This window comes from Schistocerca serialis, chromosome 12 (genome assembly GCF_023864345.2).
Source record: "Schistocerca serialis cubense isolate TAMUIC-IGC-003099 chromosome 12, iqSchSeri2.2, whole genome shotgun sequence".
Taxonomy (NCBI): Eukaryota; Metazoa; Arthropoda; class Insecta; order Orthoptera; family Acrididae; genus Schistocerca; species Schistocerca serialis.
Window position 1 is genome coordinate 169,006,200 of NC_064649.1, and position 18,192 is coordinate 169,024,391.

Consider the following 18,192-nt stretch of genomic DNA (forward strand, 5'->3'; position numbering starts at 1 on the left):
GGCACGGCCTCCTCCACATCTCGGATGAGACCCCTGGCAAGCAGACAGAGTGAACACTGACCTTCTTCCCCGACCTTTCCGCTATTTCCCTAAGGGGCTCTATCACCCACCTAACGTTGGAGCTCCCAATAACTAATAAACCCCTCCCCCCATGTGCCTGCTCAGATCTTGCTGAAGGAGTGGCCACATGTCCACTCACAAGCAGAACGGGCGATGCCACACGGCCAGCCTCCACACTGACCCTCCGCCTCGTGCGCCGCGAACGCCGCTGAACCCGCCACTCCCCTTGGGAAGAGGGTGGTCCAACCGCGCCCGGTACCCGCAAAGATGTCTCGACAGCAGGGTCAGTGGGTGAAGCATGTAACACCTGGGGTGTACCATGCAACGCACCAGACTCCCCACTGCCACTACACTCCGAGGCAGCAGCCTGAAGGCGGCTGACCGCGGCCATCAACACATTCAGCTGTTCGCGAACAGTGGCCAGCTCCTCCTGTGTCCGTACACAGCAGTCACACATCCTATCCATCCTAAGAAATCAATTTACTGTAGAGAGTTAATCAACTTATAACTAGACTGCTAATTCACTAAAGGCGGCTGATAGTTGACTAAACTGTAGAAAACAATGAAAATAGCACTACCTGTCTCTGGACTGTATTGAAAACAAACACTAGCACTACTGGCACTATGGCTGACTAAACGGACTCTCTCTGACTGTATTCAAAACAAACACGAAATCTATGGAACACTATTACTAGCACTCGACAATTAAAGCTTCCTAAAAGCAAAAACACACGGAAGAAGAAGTGACAAGTAAGAAAAATAGAGTTAATACTTAAATTAGCGTAGCTCGCTGCACAGCAGACGTGACGCAGACGGCAGTTACGATGACACTGACACTATAAGATTATTGAACGACTCATTGGGATTTTGAGTCTGACAATGGAGACACTTCTTAAATAATTCAGGATTGCCAGGTCTCTGTAAACAGGTTTTATGATATCCACAACTGCTGCTGGGATAGAATGTTTATGGCTGTATGACCTGTTTGAGTACTGGGCATTGCGGTAATTGCGCCATGAACCAGATCCAGGAGGGCAAAGATGGTGTACTGGTTTATCATCAGCTGACAGTCTCTGGAAGAAGGTAGCCCATACTGCCTGCTTCATTTTCAACAAATCCTCAGTATTATTTCTAATGGCAATCTCATAATACTGTTGTAGTACATCAGTCATTTTGTCTGTCAGCCTGCTTCTTATGGCCTTACCACCTGAAAGTTTCTTGTCTCTCAAACTTTGTTTCAACTTCCTCAATCTGGTACCCATCCTCTTCTGGACATGACCAACACATTCCAGTTCTGTGATAAGCTTCTCACCATAAGGATGAGTGACTACTACACTGTTATATGCATTTGAGTCTGCATAACTTAAGAACTTAGTGTAACACACTCCCCTTTAGTTTACAGATCGATTATAAATTTCAACAGCTGCACAGGCCTCCGTACGACTAGTTGTCCTTCATAATTTCTGTCATAGATATGCCCTTCTTCATTCCCTGATTTATACTTATAACAATGTTTGGTTAAAATCTGGAAATCTATTAGCTTTCCAGTATCCACACTGGTCACTGTAGCAACAGAATTCTTAGAACTGTAGCTGCGCTTCTACCAAGTGCCCCAAAAGCTACTGATATGTCAATCATACCATCGTTTATTTCAGCAGCTTCATTTGCAGCACCCTTAATTGACTCACATGCAGCAGATTTCACAGCAGCTCCAATAAATCCTGCATACTTGTCGATTTTACAAAGTGGGCGTGGCATATACATCACGACACACATTGTTTCTGCTGCAGTGTGTCCTTTGCCAATAGCTCTCAATCCATAAAACCACCTAACATTTATTTCAAAATAATTATCTTTACACTTATCAGAATTCCAAAATGAATGAGTATATTTACAACTGGCAGAATTAATGATAAGTTTTCTGGCTAGTCCATTTGATACCTCAATGTCTTCATGTAAACTAACTGGCCCTCCACATACATACAGCACACACATTCACATAACACCCCTGTTAGGATGTGTAAATGTACCAGAATATAATCTAACCTACCGTTTACATGACTTTTGTTTTGAGAAAACTGTGTTATCACTATGTTTTATTTTAATCTTCGAAGCACTAATGGGTGTTTCTCTAGATACTGATGAGTTTGCCAGTATTTCATTGTCTGTAACTTCACACACCATATGCTGAACACAATGTTTCTCTTTATTCAAAAATTTATTACCATGAAACCCACATTTCTTAAAAACACTTCATTTTGGAGTCATACTTTTTGAGAGATTTACCAGTCTATTCGTCACTTTTCCTTGGAAAAATGTTAGCACTTCGATATACAAAGCATGTTTATATTATGAAAAGATACGATACTATTTTTGAGAGTGCTACCAATACAAACACATAATTTAACCTTTATAACACAGCAATCCACAGCTTTCTACAGGGTGGTCCATTGATAGTGACCGGGCCAAATATCTCACGAAATAAGCATCAAATGAAAAAACTACAAAGAAGGAAATTGATCTAGCTTGAAGGGAGAAACCAGATGGCGCTATGGTTGGCCTGCTAGATGGCGCTGCCATAGGTCAAACTCATATCAACTGCATTTTTTAAAAATAGGAACCCCCATTTTTTATTACATATTCATGTAGTACGTAAAGAAATATGAATGTTTTAGCTGGACCACTTTTTTTGCTTTGTGATAGATGGGGCTGTAATAGTCAAAAATGGTTCAAATGGCTCTGAGCACTATGGGACTTAACTTCTGAGGTCATCAGTCCCCTAGAACTTAGAACTACTTAAACCTAACTAACCTAAGGACATCACACACATCCATGCCCGAGGCAGGATTCGAACCTACGGCCGTAGCGGTCACGCGTTTCCAGACTGTAGCGCCTAGCACCGCTCGGCCACTCCGGCCAGCTGCTGTAATAGTCACAAACATATAAGTATGTGGTATCACATAACATTCCGCCAGTGCGGACGGTATTTGCTTCGTGATACATTACCCGTGTTAAAATGGACCATTTACCAATTGCGGAAAAGGTCGATATAGTGTTGATGTATGGCTATTGTGATCAAAATGCCCAAGGGGCGTGTGCTATGTATGCTGCGTGGTATCCTGGACGACATCATCGAAGTGTCCAGACCATTCGCCAGATAGTTACATTATTTAAGGAAACAGGAAGTGTCCAGCCACATGTGAAACATCAACCACAACCCGCAACAAATGATGATGCCCTAGTAGGTGTTTTAGCTGCTGGGGCAGCTAATCCACACATCAGTAGCAGACAAATTGCGCGAGAATCGGGAATCTCAAAAACGTCGGTGTTGAGAATGCTACATCAACATCGATTGCACCTGTACCATATTTCTATGCACCAGGAATTGCATGGTGATGACTTTGAACGTCATGTAAAGTTTTGCCACTGGGCACAAGAGAAATTACGGGACGATGACAGATTTTTTGCATGCGTTCTACTTAGCGATGAAGCATCATTCACCAACAGCGGTAACCTAAACTGCCATAATATGCACTATTGGGCAACGGAAAATCTACGATGGCAGCGACAAGTGGAACAGCAGCGACCTTGGCAGGTTAATGTATGGTGTGGCATTAAGGGAGGAAGGATAATTGGCCCCCATTTTATCGATGGCAATCTAAATGGTGCAATGTATGCTGATTTCCTGCGTAATGTTCTACCAATGTTACTACAAGATGTTTCACTGCATGACAGAATGGCGATGTACTTCCAACATGATGGATGTCCGGCACATAGTTTGCATGCGGTTGAAGCAGTATTGAATAGCATATTTCATGACAGGTGGATTGGTCGTCAAAGCACCATACCATGGCCCACACATTCACTGGATCTGACGTCCCCGGATTTCTTTCTGTGGGGAAAGTTGAAAGATATCTGCTATCGTGATCCACCGACAATGCCTGACAACATGCATCAGTGCAGTGTCAATGCATGTGCGAACATTACGGAAGCCGAACTACTCACTGTTGAGAGGAATGTCGTTACACGTATTGCCAAAGGCATTGAGGTAGACAGACATCATTTTGAGCATTTATTGCATTAATGTGGTATTCACAGGTAATCATGCTGTAACAGCATGCGTTCTCAGAAATGATAAGTTCACAAAGGTACATGTATCACATTGGAACAACCGAAATAAAATGTTCAAATGTACCTACGTTCTGTATTTTAATTTAAAAAACCTACCTGTTACCAATTGTTCGTCTAAAATTATGAGACATATGTTTGTGACTATTACAGCACCATCTATCACAAAGCGAAAAAAGTGGTCCAACAAAAACATTCATATTTCTTTAAGTATTACACAAATATGTAATAAAAAATGTGGGTTCCTATTTAAAAAAACACAGTTGATATCAGTTTGAGCTATGGCAGCGCCTTATAGCAGGCCAACCATAGCGCCAGCTTGTTTCCCCCTTCGAGCTAGACAAATTTCGTTCTTTGTATTTTTTTCGTTTGACACTTATTTCGTGAGATATTTGGCCCGGTCACGATCAATGGACTACCCTGTATATAAAAAATTACCGATTTTATTAGGTCTTGAAGTAATGCATGTAAAAATTTTAACATTTTCACCTGGTGTAGATTATATTTTAGAAAATAAAATAAAATACTTCCCACGCAAGTTTATAAGTAATATACATATCATTTTATTTGGAAAATTGCAAATTTTATAATCAGATAAAAACCCGAAAAAGTGAAAAAGAATGTTTTCCCCTTCTAACTCCCCTTAAAGTTATGGAAATGTGCAAGCTTTCGGAGCCAGTGGCTTCTTCTTCTGGCAGAAACAATGAAGGGGAAGGAAAAGGGAAGAAAGAAAAGGATTGTCAAGGTTTAGGAAATGGGGAGAGTTGCAGAAAAGCTGCACAGAAACCCAGGCCAGGACAGACTTACTGAATGGGATGAGAAATATGTAACTAAACCAGTCCATCTCTCATACCACCAGCAGATGTGAAGTATTCTTGTGATTGGTAGTAAGTCACAAACATTAAATTATTTTCAATGTATGTTCATATGTAATACTGCACGTACCTTTGAGGTATCATTGGGCCCATTGGGAAGAGGTTCAAAATCAGGCCACTGCTTTCTAATTATTTGGAGCATTTCACTAAATGAGACCATCTTCCCATCATTCCATTTGTTGCCGCTGAAAGGCCTGTACTCGATAAATCTTACATCAACATTTATCTCTTTTGTTAACTCCACAAAACTGCACACTTCATCTTCATTAAAACCTCGCATTACAACACAATTTATCTGTGGAAGAAAGACACCATTAAAAACTTGGTATCAGATAAAGCATGGTTTAAACAGAGTTTGAAAGACTTTTTGATAGGCAACTCATCCTACTCTATAGATGAATATCTTAACAGTGGCTGTTAGGCCAGCTTAAATAAGAATGTCTGTTAGATTTCAGTTCTGAGAGCACTTTGTCATAACAGTCAAGATTATGTACTTTTTGTTTGATAAATTTATTAATAGTGCATAACAATGTTTCAGTCTGACAGCGTATCAATTCTGAAAATATTAGCTGTTCCAGTTTGTATTGTATTCACCTAGTTTGACAATCTCCTGACAAATGATCAGGGTATTCAAATGTTTTATATTTTTTATGTTATACTTTCTGGCATGTTACTCACCCATGAGAATCATCTCATGTTTTGGGTCTTGGAACAAAAGCTGAATCTAATCTAATCTAACCTACAAAATAATGGTTCTACAAGTCTGTTGTTATATTTGTATACCTCACTGATTCCGTTAAATTAATCTTTTTCTCTCTTTTTAGAGAATGTGGGAATTTATCTTAGCATGCCAAGCTGTTAACCTTCTTAACAATTTACGAAAATTAAACTACATACATCTCCAATCATTTTCCCCATTCCAACGCACACATCTTTTGCTGAAGGTATTATTTTAACTATTACATTACATTAAGAAGCTTTCTTGAAACTGTGCTGCCATTTGTGAAACAAAGTTAAAAGTGTTCTCAAGATAAAAGGTCTTCACAAAAGGAGCATTTAGTATCTGTGCAGGTGGTAATACTGACAGCCTTCATATAAACAAGCCCAAATGGTAGATCATCCTGCTTTACACATACACGCAATGGCAGAAAAAAGGAAAAGAGCACACCTTTCATTCAAGCATTGAACATATAAACTGATGAGACAAAACACTATGACCTCCTGTGTTTGTCCACTGTTGGAACACAATACAGCAGTGATTTTGTGTGGGACAAGTTCAGCAAATTTCAGGTATGTTCCCAGCATTATGTGAGGAATGTTCCCAGCATTATGCAGCACCACATGTCTAAGCACAGGTCATGTAATTCCCATAAATTGGAGATCAGTGGTTTCTGGGTGCAGAAGTGGTATCTGATAGCACCGCAGATGTATTCCATCAGATTCAGAAGGGGTGAATTTGATTCTGGCCTCGTGACACTGAAAGTCATATTGTTGAAACATGTCACCTTCATTAGGGACAGGGTGCGGTCAGTGCACAATAATGTTCACACAGAACAAAGCTGTTATGGAGCCTTCAGTTACTACCACAGGTCCCATAGAAGACCAGGTGAATGTCCTCCATAGCATAATATTGCTCCCACTGGCCTAAGTCTGTAGCAAAGTGCACCTTTCAAGCACCAATTCACTCTGCTGACAGTGTATGTGCACAAAACCGTCAAGCAGGTGTAATGAGAAACACGAATGATTCAACCAGATGACACATTTCTATTGATTCACTGCCCAATCTCAATGCTCCTGAGCCACAGAAATTGTAATTCAACAGTGTTGTCAACATGGGAACATACAGGGGTTGTCTGCAGCAGAGCCCTATGTTTAACAACGTGCAATGAATGGTGTGCCCTGAAATACTCGTGCTTCCAGCAGCACTGTGTCACCAGACCTGCCACAGAAATTAGCTTCCTCAGCTGAATGTCATATTTTTCAAAGGAACCATCCCAGCATTTGTCTTACATCATTTAGGGAAATCAAGGAAAACCCAAATTTTGGTGGCCCGATGGGACTCGGGTCCGTTGTCCTCTCGAAGGCAAGTCCACAGTCTGACCACTGTGGTGGCATGACCTAGTCTTAATTAAGCCAGAAAATCCTGGGAAGTGCTGACATACTTATTGATTTAAGATATAACAATTTAAAACAATCCTTTCATGAATTTCACTACAATTATCTGCTCTTTTGAAAAAAATTTCTTTTGACTGTTTTGATGTGGTTCATGGTGTGGGTTCCTGTAGTCATGTCCTAGTTCATGAACCACGGGCAATGTATGAGTGGCCAAGTAAGTGGTCCCGACAGTCGGGATACCAGTTACTTTGGAATAAGGCTGGGCATCTTGGACATATTCTGAATCATGGTCACCTTTGTGCTCATACGGCAAAGACTACCAAATCCACCGGTTAGTCCCTCAGCCGTTAGGGATAAAACCCAATGGGACTCAGGGCAAGTAAGGCTAGCAACCTGCTTCCCTGGTACTTTAAATATGATGCTGGTAACAATCAGAGCAAAATGCCTCGGACCTTTGGAGGTGATGGAGTCCCACCTCTAACTGACAAACCAGGGACTCCTAAGATACGACTTGGCAAACAAATGGTAATGAGATGGGGAGCTATTAATATCAATGGGGGCTGCTCTGGGAAGATGGTAGAGCTGGCAGACGCTGCAAGTAAGATGGGGCTGGACGTTTTAGCTGTTAGTGACATTCGGGTAAGGGGTGAGAAAGAAGAGGAAGTGGGAGAATACAAGATCTACTTGTCAGGAGTAAAAGCAGGAATAGCACAATGGGGTGTAGGGCTTTACATCAGGAAAGAAATGGAACCCAGCGTAGTTGCAATAAGGTATGTAAACGAACGACTGATGTGGATAGATTTGACAGTGTCTAGCAAGAAAGTTAGGATTGTGTCAGTATATTCGCATTGTGAAGGGACTGATCAAGATAAGATGGATAGTTTTTATGAGGCACTCAGTGATGTAGTTAAGGACAAGGACAGTGTTCTGCTCATGGGTGATTTTAACGCCAGGATTGGAAATCAAACAGAAGGGTATGAAAAGGTTATGGGTAAATTTGGAGAGGATATGGAGGCCAACAGGAACGGGAAGCAACTCTTGGATTTCTGTGCCAGTATGGGCTTAGTAATCACAAACTCCTTTTTTAAACATAAGAACATTCACCGGTATACATGGGAAAGCAGGGGAACCAGATCTGTCATTGACTATATGATAACAGATCAGGAATTCAGGAAGGCTGTGAGGGACACACGTGTATTCAGGGGATTCTTTGATGACACTGATCATTATTTAATCTGCAGTGAAATTGGGATTGTGAGGCCAAAAGTGCAGGAGGTCAGGTCCTTATGTAGGGGGATAAGAGTGGAGAAACTTCAGGATAAGGAAATCAGGCACAAGTACATAACAGTGATCTCAGAAAGGTACCAGTTAGTGGAATGTAGTCAATTACAGTCATTGGAAAAGGAATGGACAAGGTACAGGGACACAGTACTAGAAGTGGCTAAAGAATGTCTTGGAACAGTAGTGTGTAAAAGTAGGAGGAAGCAAACAGCTTGGTGGAATGACACAGTCAAGGCAGCCTGTAAAAGGAAAAAGAAGGCGTATAAAAAATGGCTACATACTAGAACTCAGATAGACAGAGAAAGTTATGTTGTAGAAAGAAACAAGGCCAAACAGATAATTGCAGCATCCAAGAAGAAATCTTGGGGAGACTTTGGAAACAGGTGGGAGACTATGGGTCAAGCTGCTGGAATACCATTCTGGAGTGTAATTAGCAGTCTTCGAAAGGGAGGTAAGAAGGAAATGACAAGTATTTTGGACAGGTCAGGAAAACTGCTGGTGAATCCTGTGGATGCCTTGGGCAGATGGAGGGGATATTTTGAAGAGTTGCTCAATGTAGGTGAAAATACGATCAGCAATGTTTCAGATTTCGAGGTAGAAGGGGAAAGGAATGATGATGGAAATAGGATCACATTTGAGGAAGTGGAGAAAATGGTCAATAGATTGCAGTGCAATAAAGCAGCTGGGGTGGATGAAATTAAGTCGGAACTCATCAAACACAGTGGAATGTCAGGTCTTAAATGGCTACACAGGATAACTGAAATGGCGTGGGAGTCGGGACAGGTTCCATCAGACTGGACAAAAGCAGTAATCACACCAATCTTTAAACATGGAAACAGAAAAGATTGTAACAACTACAGAGGTATCTCTTTAATCAGCGTTGCGGGTAAAATCTTCTCAGGTATTGTTGAAAGGAAAGTGCGAGTATTAGTTGAGGAGCAATTGGATGAAAATCAGTGTGGGTTTAGGCCTCTTAGAGGTTGTCAGGACCAGATCTTTAGCTTACGGCAAATAATGGAGAAGTGTTATGAGTGGAGCAGGGAATTGTATCTATGCTTTATAGATCTAGAAAAGGCATATGACCAGGTTCCTAGGAGGAAGTTATTGTCTATTCTACGAGATTATGGAATAGGAGGCAAACTTTTGCAAGCAATTAAAGGTCTTTACATGGATAGTCAGGCAGCAGTTAGAGTTGACGGTAAATTGAGTTCATGGTTCAGAGTAGTTTCAGGGGTAAGACAAGGCTGCAACCTGTCTCCACTGTTGTTCATATTATTTATGGATCATATGTTGAAAACAATAGGCTGGCTGGGTGAGATTAAGATATGTGAACACAAAATAAGCAGTCTTGCATATGCAGATGACTTAGTTGTGATGGCAGATTCGATTGAAAATTTGCAAAGTAATATTTCAGAGCCAGATAAGAAATGTAAAGACTATGGTATGAAGATTAGCATCTCCAAAACGAAAGTAATGTCAGTGGGAAAGAAATATAAACGGATTGAGTGCCAAATAGGAGGAACAAAGTTAGAACAGGTGGACGGTTTCAAGTACTTAGGATGCATATTCTCACAGGATGGCAACATAGTGAAAGAACTGGAAGTGAGGTGTAGCAAAGCTAATGCAGTTGGCGCTCAGCTACGATCTACTCTCTTCTGCAAGAAGGAAGTCAGTACCAAGACTAAGTTATCTGTGCACCGTTCAATCTTTCGACCAACTTTGTTGTATGGGAGCGAAAGCTGGGTGGATTCAGGTTACCTTATCAACAAGGTTGAGGTTACGGATATGAAAGTAGCTAGGATGATTGCAGGTCCTAGTAGATGGGAACAATGGCAGGATGGTGTCCACAATGAGGAAATCAAAGAAAAACTGGGAATGAACTCTATAGATGTAGCAGTCAGGGCGAACAGGCTTAGATGGTGGGGTCATGTTACATGCATGGGAGAAGTAAGGTTACCCAAGAGACTCATGGGTTCAGCAGTAGAGGGTAGGAGGAGTCGGGGCAGACCAAGGAGAAGGTACCTGGATTCGGTTAAGAATGATTTTGAAGTAATAGGTTTAACATCAGAAGAGGCACCAATGTTAGCACTGAATAGGGGATCATGGAGGAATTTTATAAGGGGGGCTATGCTCCAGACTGAACGCTGAAAGGCACAATCAGTCTTAAATGATGATGATGATGATGATGTTTTGATGTTGTTTAGTATGTTTAAATAATGATGGCAGTCTCTATAAAAGGGCAGTTTGACTTTTAAGTTTAGTTATACTGTTTTAAACTACATCCTTCATCTATTTGTCCACCCAGAAGTGCTATAGGATATAACTTGAAGACTATGGTGAGGTGGTGGGGGACAGTCATGTGTTGAGAAGGAGGTGCTGCCAGAAATGAAGTGTGTGAGGTGACGTTATTGACACTGCATACAGGGAGAATAAAAATACTCTATTCCATATTCATTTACAATCTACATCTGGCCCCCATATGGTTTTACTTTTCTCCAATAAGAAAAAAGAAATTGTCAGTAACTGTCTTTATAAGGTCTTAAAAGGAAACAAACAATAGAAAATCTAGGCTGGAATAATGACCATATTATAAAAAAGATACATTGCTATTCACTGTATACAGGAGATGTTAGGTCACAGACAAGCACAACAAAAAGCCTACTAAACACGTAAGCTTTTGATCAGAAAGTCTTCTTCCAAAGTGGACAAAACACACACACACACACACACACACACACACACACACACGACCGTTGTTTCTCCCATGATGCGCAGTTGCTCCCTGTCTGGCCCTAGCAGCCAGAGACAGTGGTCATGTATGTGTGATCTGCATTTGTGCGCATATATGTGTGTGTGTGTGTGTGTGTGTGTGTGTGGTCGTTACCACCTTGCCAAGAGGCATATTGTGGAGTAATCTGAAGGGCTCTACTAATTTGTACAAGAGGAAGGAGAGCACAATCTCAATGTAAGTTTTTAGAAAACTGGTATGTGCATTACTTCTGCAAACCTTTCAGAAAGGACACGGTATGCACTTCATTCAGCAAGATGAGTAATAAACAATATTAGCAATACTGCATCAAACTTGTCCACTTTCATCTTTGGATTAAACATTCGATTTCAGAGAGTACAGAATTTGGCAGAATCAAATTTTGGGGATATGTGGAACTGGGACAATGGCATATTTTTTACCCATTCAACAAACTAAGCACTGCTGATTGCTACTTTTATTGTGTCTGCTGCTGCAATGCATATATCAAACTGTAAGTGCAGCATCTATGATGGAATAAAATTTTATACAAATGAAACAAACAGGCACAGTGAAATAGAGTAGTATGGCTCATCATTTCGGTCTCACAGATTAGCAGGTGTTGACTTGAAAGATAATACTGAAGAAGTTGAATCCAAAGGAGCGGATGTACCGTATTTACTCAAATCTAAGCCGCACTTTTTTTCCGGTTTTTGTAATCCAAAAAACTGCCTGCGGCTTAGAATCAAGTGCAAAGCAAGTGGAAGTTCTGAAAAATGTCGGTAGGTGCTGCCACAACTAACTTCTGCCGTCGAATATATGTAGCGCTACACAGGCATGCTTCGTAGGCACAAAGGTAAATACTGGCGTCAAAACCTCTGCGTCAGTAAATAAATTTAAAAAAAAAAGGTGGAAGACGATTTTCATACATTATCCAACGAAGTAAATACAAATTCCGTATTGTTCATCTTCGAATGTAGCAGAACTTCAATGTATTACGAAAATCCGACTGGCAAGACTGTTTGCGATGTTTGTCAATATGGCCAACTCTACGTTCTGAATTTTTTCCTACCTGTGAGAATAGATGGTTGCTAATAGGAACCTGATGAAATGTGAATCACATGCAGTATTCTCTTCACCATAAGAGTAATACGAATATAAACATTTTGCCACATATTCTTTCGTGTTTGCTGCTATCTTATTTAAATCCTGTCTGTCTAATAAACTACGAAACTAGAGTGAGACAACAGCAAACGCGGAAGAATATACGTATCGTTTCATGTTTATATTCGTATTATTCTTGTGCCTAATAGTGATACAGTCAGAAATGAAGCACGGCAACTGACTAGATTTTTAAATCTAAGATGACTCTAATTTCTGTGCAGAATTTGATGTACTAAAGAAGCGGCCGCAAAGATTTTCAAATGGAGAAAAATTTTCGCCCAACTCTCATTCAGAACATGTTCTATCATACGCAGTCTATTATTTGGTTCTTGTTGATCATTATCAAAGAAAGCAGCAGTGTAAATAACAACAAATAGTAGTCTCTTGTCATTGTTTCGCTAATGAGACGATTTCTCTCTTTTTTTTTTTTTTTTAAATTGTAAGCGGCGGTAGCGTGCACATAAGCAAGCCATGCCGCGAGCGGCGACAGGCCGTAAACACTCACTATCATAATGCTACAAACAATGCGTGACACAGTACAGTAATGCATTTTCCGCTCAGAGTGACGTAAACACCTATAACAAAGAGAACGGCACTTATCAGATCAAAGCAAAATAAGCAATCGATTCAAACCAGACGAAGCACGTGAAAAAGGAAGGGTACCAGTATAAATACGGACGGAGCGCCTGACGCATAGCAATGGCTACCTGGTAAAGCTTAACTGCTAAGCTTACGACTCGAACCAAACTACTGTAGCTGTAGCGTCATTCATTCGACCTAAATTGCGTCTCATATTACAATGGACCGACTTTGTTTCGATTTGGAGGTGCGGCCTAAAACTTTTCTCTCCCCTTGAATTTCGAGTCTCAAATTTCAGGTGCGGCTTAGATTCGGGAATTTTTTTTTTTCCTTCCTTTATTTCGAGTCTCATTTTTCAGGTTTGAGTGCAGCTTAGATTTGAGTAAATACGGTAGGTGGTATTTCAACTAATTCTGACTATGAAATAAAACAAAGTACAGCAGGGAGCTCTGACGAATCAAAGAGCAGCGATGAAGATTCTCATGAATAGTAAAGTATGAGTTAAAAAATAAGATGCTACTGAGATCGTAAATTTTTGTTGTGTTGATGAATCTGTTAACAAACATATTCAAAAATGCACTGAAACATTGGCACATGTAGTGTTGGGAGGTGATAAACTGTCATTACTGTTAGAGAAGCTATGTATTTCTTGCTGTTCTACTCCTACAGGACACTGTATCTACAGGTATAGAATGAATCGTCACTGGCTAGAGAAATGGGTAACACAATTTTACAAGTCTCTGCTGTCATGTAATCTCTTCAGGGAAATCAGAGAAAAAGATTCGGTTTGTGGTTGACAAGGTCATTAAGAAATCCAAGGCAGCTACCATGTCAGTCCTAGAAGAGAGAGACGTACCAAACTGTCAAAGCATGTACATTCCCGGTCCATATACGAGGGCGGTTCAGAAAGTAACCTCCGATTGGTCACAGTGCGGGTTGTGGGGGGAATAGCGACGTCATCTGTGCGTTCACGCACTCAACAGGTCAGTCGACATCAAACCGTGGTCGAGTGAATGTCGTACCTGCGCTAGTTTAGTTTTTGTGGCAGTTTGAAATGTGTGCTGCAATAGAAAACCCCGCCAAATGTGAAGTGCGTGCTGTCATAAGGTTTTTTACAGCCAAAGGATATTCTGCAGCAGCTATTCATCGTGAGCTTTGTGCCGTGTATGGACCAAGAGTTATGAGTGAAGGAGTTGTCCGTGAATGGGTACGTTTATTTAAAAGTGGACGAGAAAACGTTCATGATGAAGAGAGGAGTGGAAGACCATCATTGGTGACTGACGAACTCGTTCAGACAGTTGATGCAAAAGTTTGTGAAAATCGACGTTTCTCAATGTCGGAGTTGTCTACTGGTTTTCGACAGATTTCTAAGACTCTCTTGTACGAGATAGTGACAGCAAGATTGGGTTACCATAAGTTCTGTGCACGATGGGTGCCCAAAATTCTTACTGACCACCACAAAACTCAAAGAATGGCCTCTGCATTAGACTTTCTGCCACGTTATGAGGACAAAGGAGAACCATTGTTAAGCAGAATCGTGACCGGTGACGAAACCTGGATTAAGTACGTGAACCCTGAGACAAAAGAACAATCAAAGATGTGGGCACATTCAAATTCGCCTACCAAACCAAGAAAAGCCTCGCAAGATTTTTCTGCCAGAAAACTGATGGCAACGGTGTTTTGGGATGTCAAAGGGGTGTTGTTGGTTGAATTCATGGAACATGGTATGACCATTAATCAAGACGTGTACTGTGAAACAATAAAAAAGTTACGACGGGCTATACAGAACAAACGCCGTGGTATGCTGACTTCCGGTATCGTTTTTTTGCACGATAACGCCCGTCCTCACTCTGCTCGCAGAACAACGGCCCTTCTTGAGTCCTTCAAGTGGGACGTTATCAACCATCCACCTTACAGCCCAGACCTGGCGCCAAGTGATTATCACCTCTTCATGCATTTGAAGAAATGGCTCGGGTCACAGCGGTTTGATGACGACGAAGAGCTCAAAGATGCGGTCACAGGCTGGCTCCAGGGACAAGCGGGTGATTTTTATGCAGAAGGAATTTCAAAGCTTGTGAAGAGATACGATAAGTGCCTCAATCGCTATGGAGACTATGTAGAAAAATAGTGCAAAGATGTAATTGTAAGATGTATATATTAAAATATTTTTATTTAACTTGGTGTATTTTTTTAAATCAACCGGAGGTTACTTTCTGAACGGCCCTCGTATTTGTGGTGGTGTACTAACCAAGTAATACTGAAGTGTGATCCAAGTGGCACAAATATGGCTTTAATAATAACCTCCGAACAATATGCCTCTAAGGACTCAACAAGACACAGAACACTGATGTGCACATTACAAACTAGAATCACACAGAGAGTCAGTCAGCACTGTTCCACACTTATATATGTGCGAGTCGCCAGCAGATGGCACGGCAGGGACCGCGCCGCATGCTTGGCTCCCAGAGACGGCCTCCAGCAGCCAGCCTGCAATGATCAGTGGGTGACCAATTTAAAGACGCATGTATGGCAACACCACTCACACTGACACGTACTAGTAGCACGATACAGCAGTGATGAGCAGTAGTACCCCTCCTGTCTTGTGCGCCTTTTATCTGGCTCTACAATTTGCTTTCCTAGACCCACGCAAATGCCTGATCCTCCTAATTGAATTTGCTCTGCAGACTATTTAAAATTCATAAAGAAAAAGGAGCCACAATTGCACTTTGTGTGCCAGTTACTTTCCAATACATTGGCACCAGCTGATCTTATTTAAGAATACTCAACTTTTGTAGCCATACTTACAGCACATCCTTTGCCTTCTGGCCTAAATCCAAGTTAACTCCCAGCCCCCCTCCCCCCCCCCTCCCACACACACGCCCCTCCCCCCTCTCCCCCCCCCCCAATCAGCTAGTTGTGTGCTGTTATCTCACGTCACACCCTAGTCTATGAGTGCCCAGCTGTCTGTCGCCTGACCCCTCTACCTGCACCCCTAGCTAGCCCACAGATGGCTCCCCACTCTCCCACGCTTCCCTCCAAACCCCTCCCTGCCTCCCATCTCTCTCCATCCCTCACATTGCCTCAACCCACCCCATCCTACCCCACTCTAAAGCCCCACCTCACTCCAGAACATCCACCGTGGGCCAGTAAAGAGCTGGCAGTTGAGCGACCACAACATAAGGAGACATGCATGCGCATGTGTGTGTGTGTGTGTGTGTGTGTGTGTGTGTGTGTGTGTGTGTGTGCGCGCGCGCGCACATGTTTTCCCTACAGCTAGAAAAAGAAAGTGCATTCTGGAAGCTCGCCAAGCAACGTACCTTTTAGTTTGGAAGGTAGAAGACGAGGTACTGGTGGAAGTAAAGCTGTGAGGACGGGTCGGGTGGATGGCTCAGATGGTAGAGCACATGCCCACGAAAGGCAAAGGTCCCAAGTTCGACTCTTGGTCCGGCACACAGTTTTAATCTGCCAGGAAGTTTCATATCAGTGCAGACTCCACTGCACAGTGAAAATCTCATTCTACAGACCTTTTGTTCGTGTCCTATCGATTAGACAGTGCTTCTGCCTTTTGGTGAGTCATCTCCTTTATTCCTAAATAATTCGTAATTTTCAACAGAAATTTTCCGTACGTTATTATTGCATCCTACATTACAATATGCAATTTCCACAATATGTGGTCATCTGTGAATATAATGGGGGTAACAACTGTAGGAGACCAAAAACTGACTGCAGTAAGCAAGTTCAAGTTATTGTACGCTGCAGTAGTTATGCAGAGGTGAAGAGGGTCACACAGGATAGGCTAGCATGGGCAACTCCATGAAACCAATCTTCAGATGGAAGATCACAACAATAAAAACATTTGATTCAGCATACACCAGACTCCAAACAGCGTACACAACCTGTATGCTCAGAAACACAGAAAATCATATTGGTTCCATCAGCAGGAAACTTCAGCCCGTAATTGTTATGGAACACTGCGGCGATTTTGTTCATTAATAAAACCCAAAACTGGGGAGTAATAAGAGAGTATTGTTGTAACTTCTTATCAACCTGGTTACCAAAATACATATTAAGAAGACTGGTAAAGTGTTATTTTAAAGGGGTCACTCCAAAGCGCCACGAATATTGAAAGCCTATCTACATTATCTATATCTGCATGACTAGTCTGTAATTCACAATTAAATGCTGGCAGAGGGTTCAGAGAACCACCCTCAACCTATTTATCTACCATTCCACTCCCCTACAGCATTTGAGGAAAAACAAACACTTCAATATTTCCGTACAAGCTCTGATTTCTCTTATTTTTTTACAATGATCATTTCTCCCTATGTAAGAGGGCTCTAACAAAATATTTTCACATTCGGAGGAGAAAGTTGATGATTGAAATTTTAAGAACCTGCTCCAGCAAAATGCTTTTGCTTTAATGACTGCCACCCCAATTCACATGCGATATCTGTGGCATGCACTTTCCTGTTGCCCAATAATACAAAATGAGCTGCCCTTCTTTGAACTTTTAAATGATGTCCTCTGTCAGTCCTATCTGGTAAGGATCCCACACCATGCAGAATACTCCAAAAGAGGACAGACAAGTATAGTTGTAGATAGTCTCTTTAGTAATCCTAATCTTCTAAATGTTTTACTATTAAATCACAGTCTTTTGTTTGCTTTCCCACTGCATTATCTATGTGAGCATTCCAATTTAAGTTATCTGTAAATGTAATTCCTAAGTATTCAATAGACTTCACACCCTTTAGATCTGCGTGAATTATCATGTAACCAAAATTTAGTAGATTCCTTTTACTACTCATGCGGATGACATAACAATTTTTATTATTTAAGGTCAGTTACCACTTTTTGCATCATATGGATAGGTAGCCTAAATCATTTTGCAGTTCATTTTGATCATCTGATCACTTTACAAGACAGTAAATGATTTGCAAGACTGTAAATGATAGCATCATCTGCAAACAATCTAAGAGGACTGCTCAGATTCTCTCTTAAATTGTTAATGTAGATCGGCAACAGCAGGTGGTCTATAACACTTCCTTGAGGAATGTCAGATATCACTTCTGTTTTACCTGATGATTTTCCATCAATTACTATGAACTGTGACCTTTCTGACAGGAAACCACACATCCAGTTGCACAACTGAGACTATACTCCATAGGCACACAATATGATTAGAAAATGCTTGTGGGGAACTGTTTCAAAAAGTCTTCTGGAAATCTACAAATACGGAATCAATTT

At 41.3% G+C, this 18,192-nt stretch overlaps 1 protein-coding gene across 1 annotated transcript in view; it reads right to left on the minus strand.

The window, feature by feature from the left end:
- LOC126428026 (molybdenum cofactor biosynthesis protein 1-like) overlaps positions 1–18,192 on the minus strand; it is a 38,473-nt gene that overhangs the window by 14,769 nt on the left and 5,512 nt on the right. Inside the window, exon 2 of the mRNA XM_050089905.1 lies at positions 5,134–5,358. Coding sequence (XP_049945862.1) covers positions 5,134–5,358 — 225 coding nt within the window. The remainder of the gene's footprint in view (positions 1–5,133; positions 5,359–18,192) is intronic.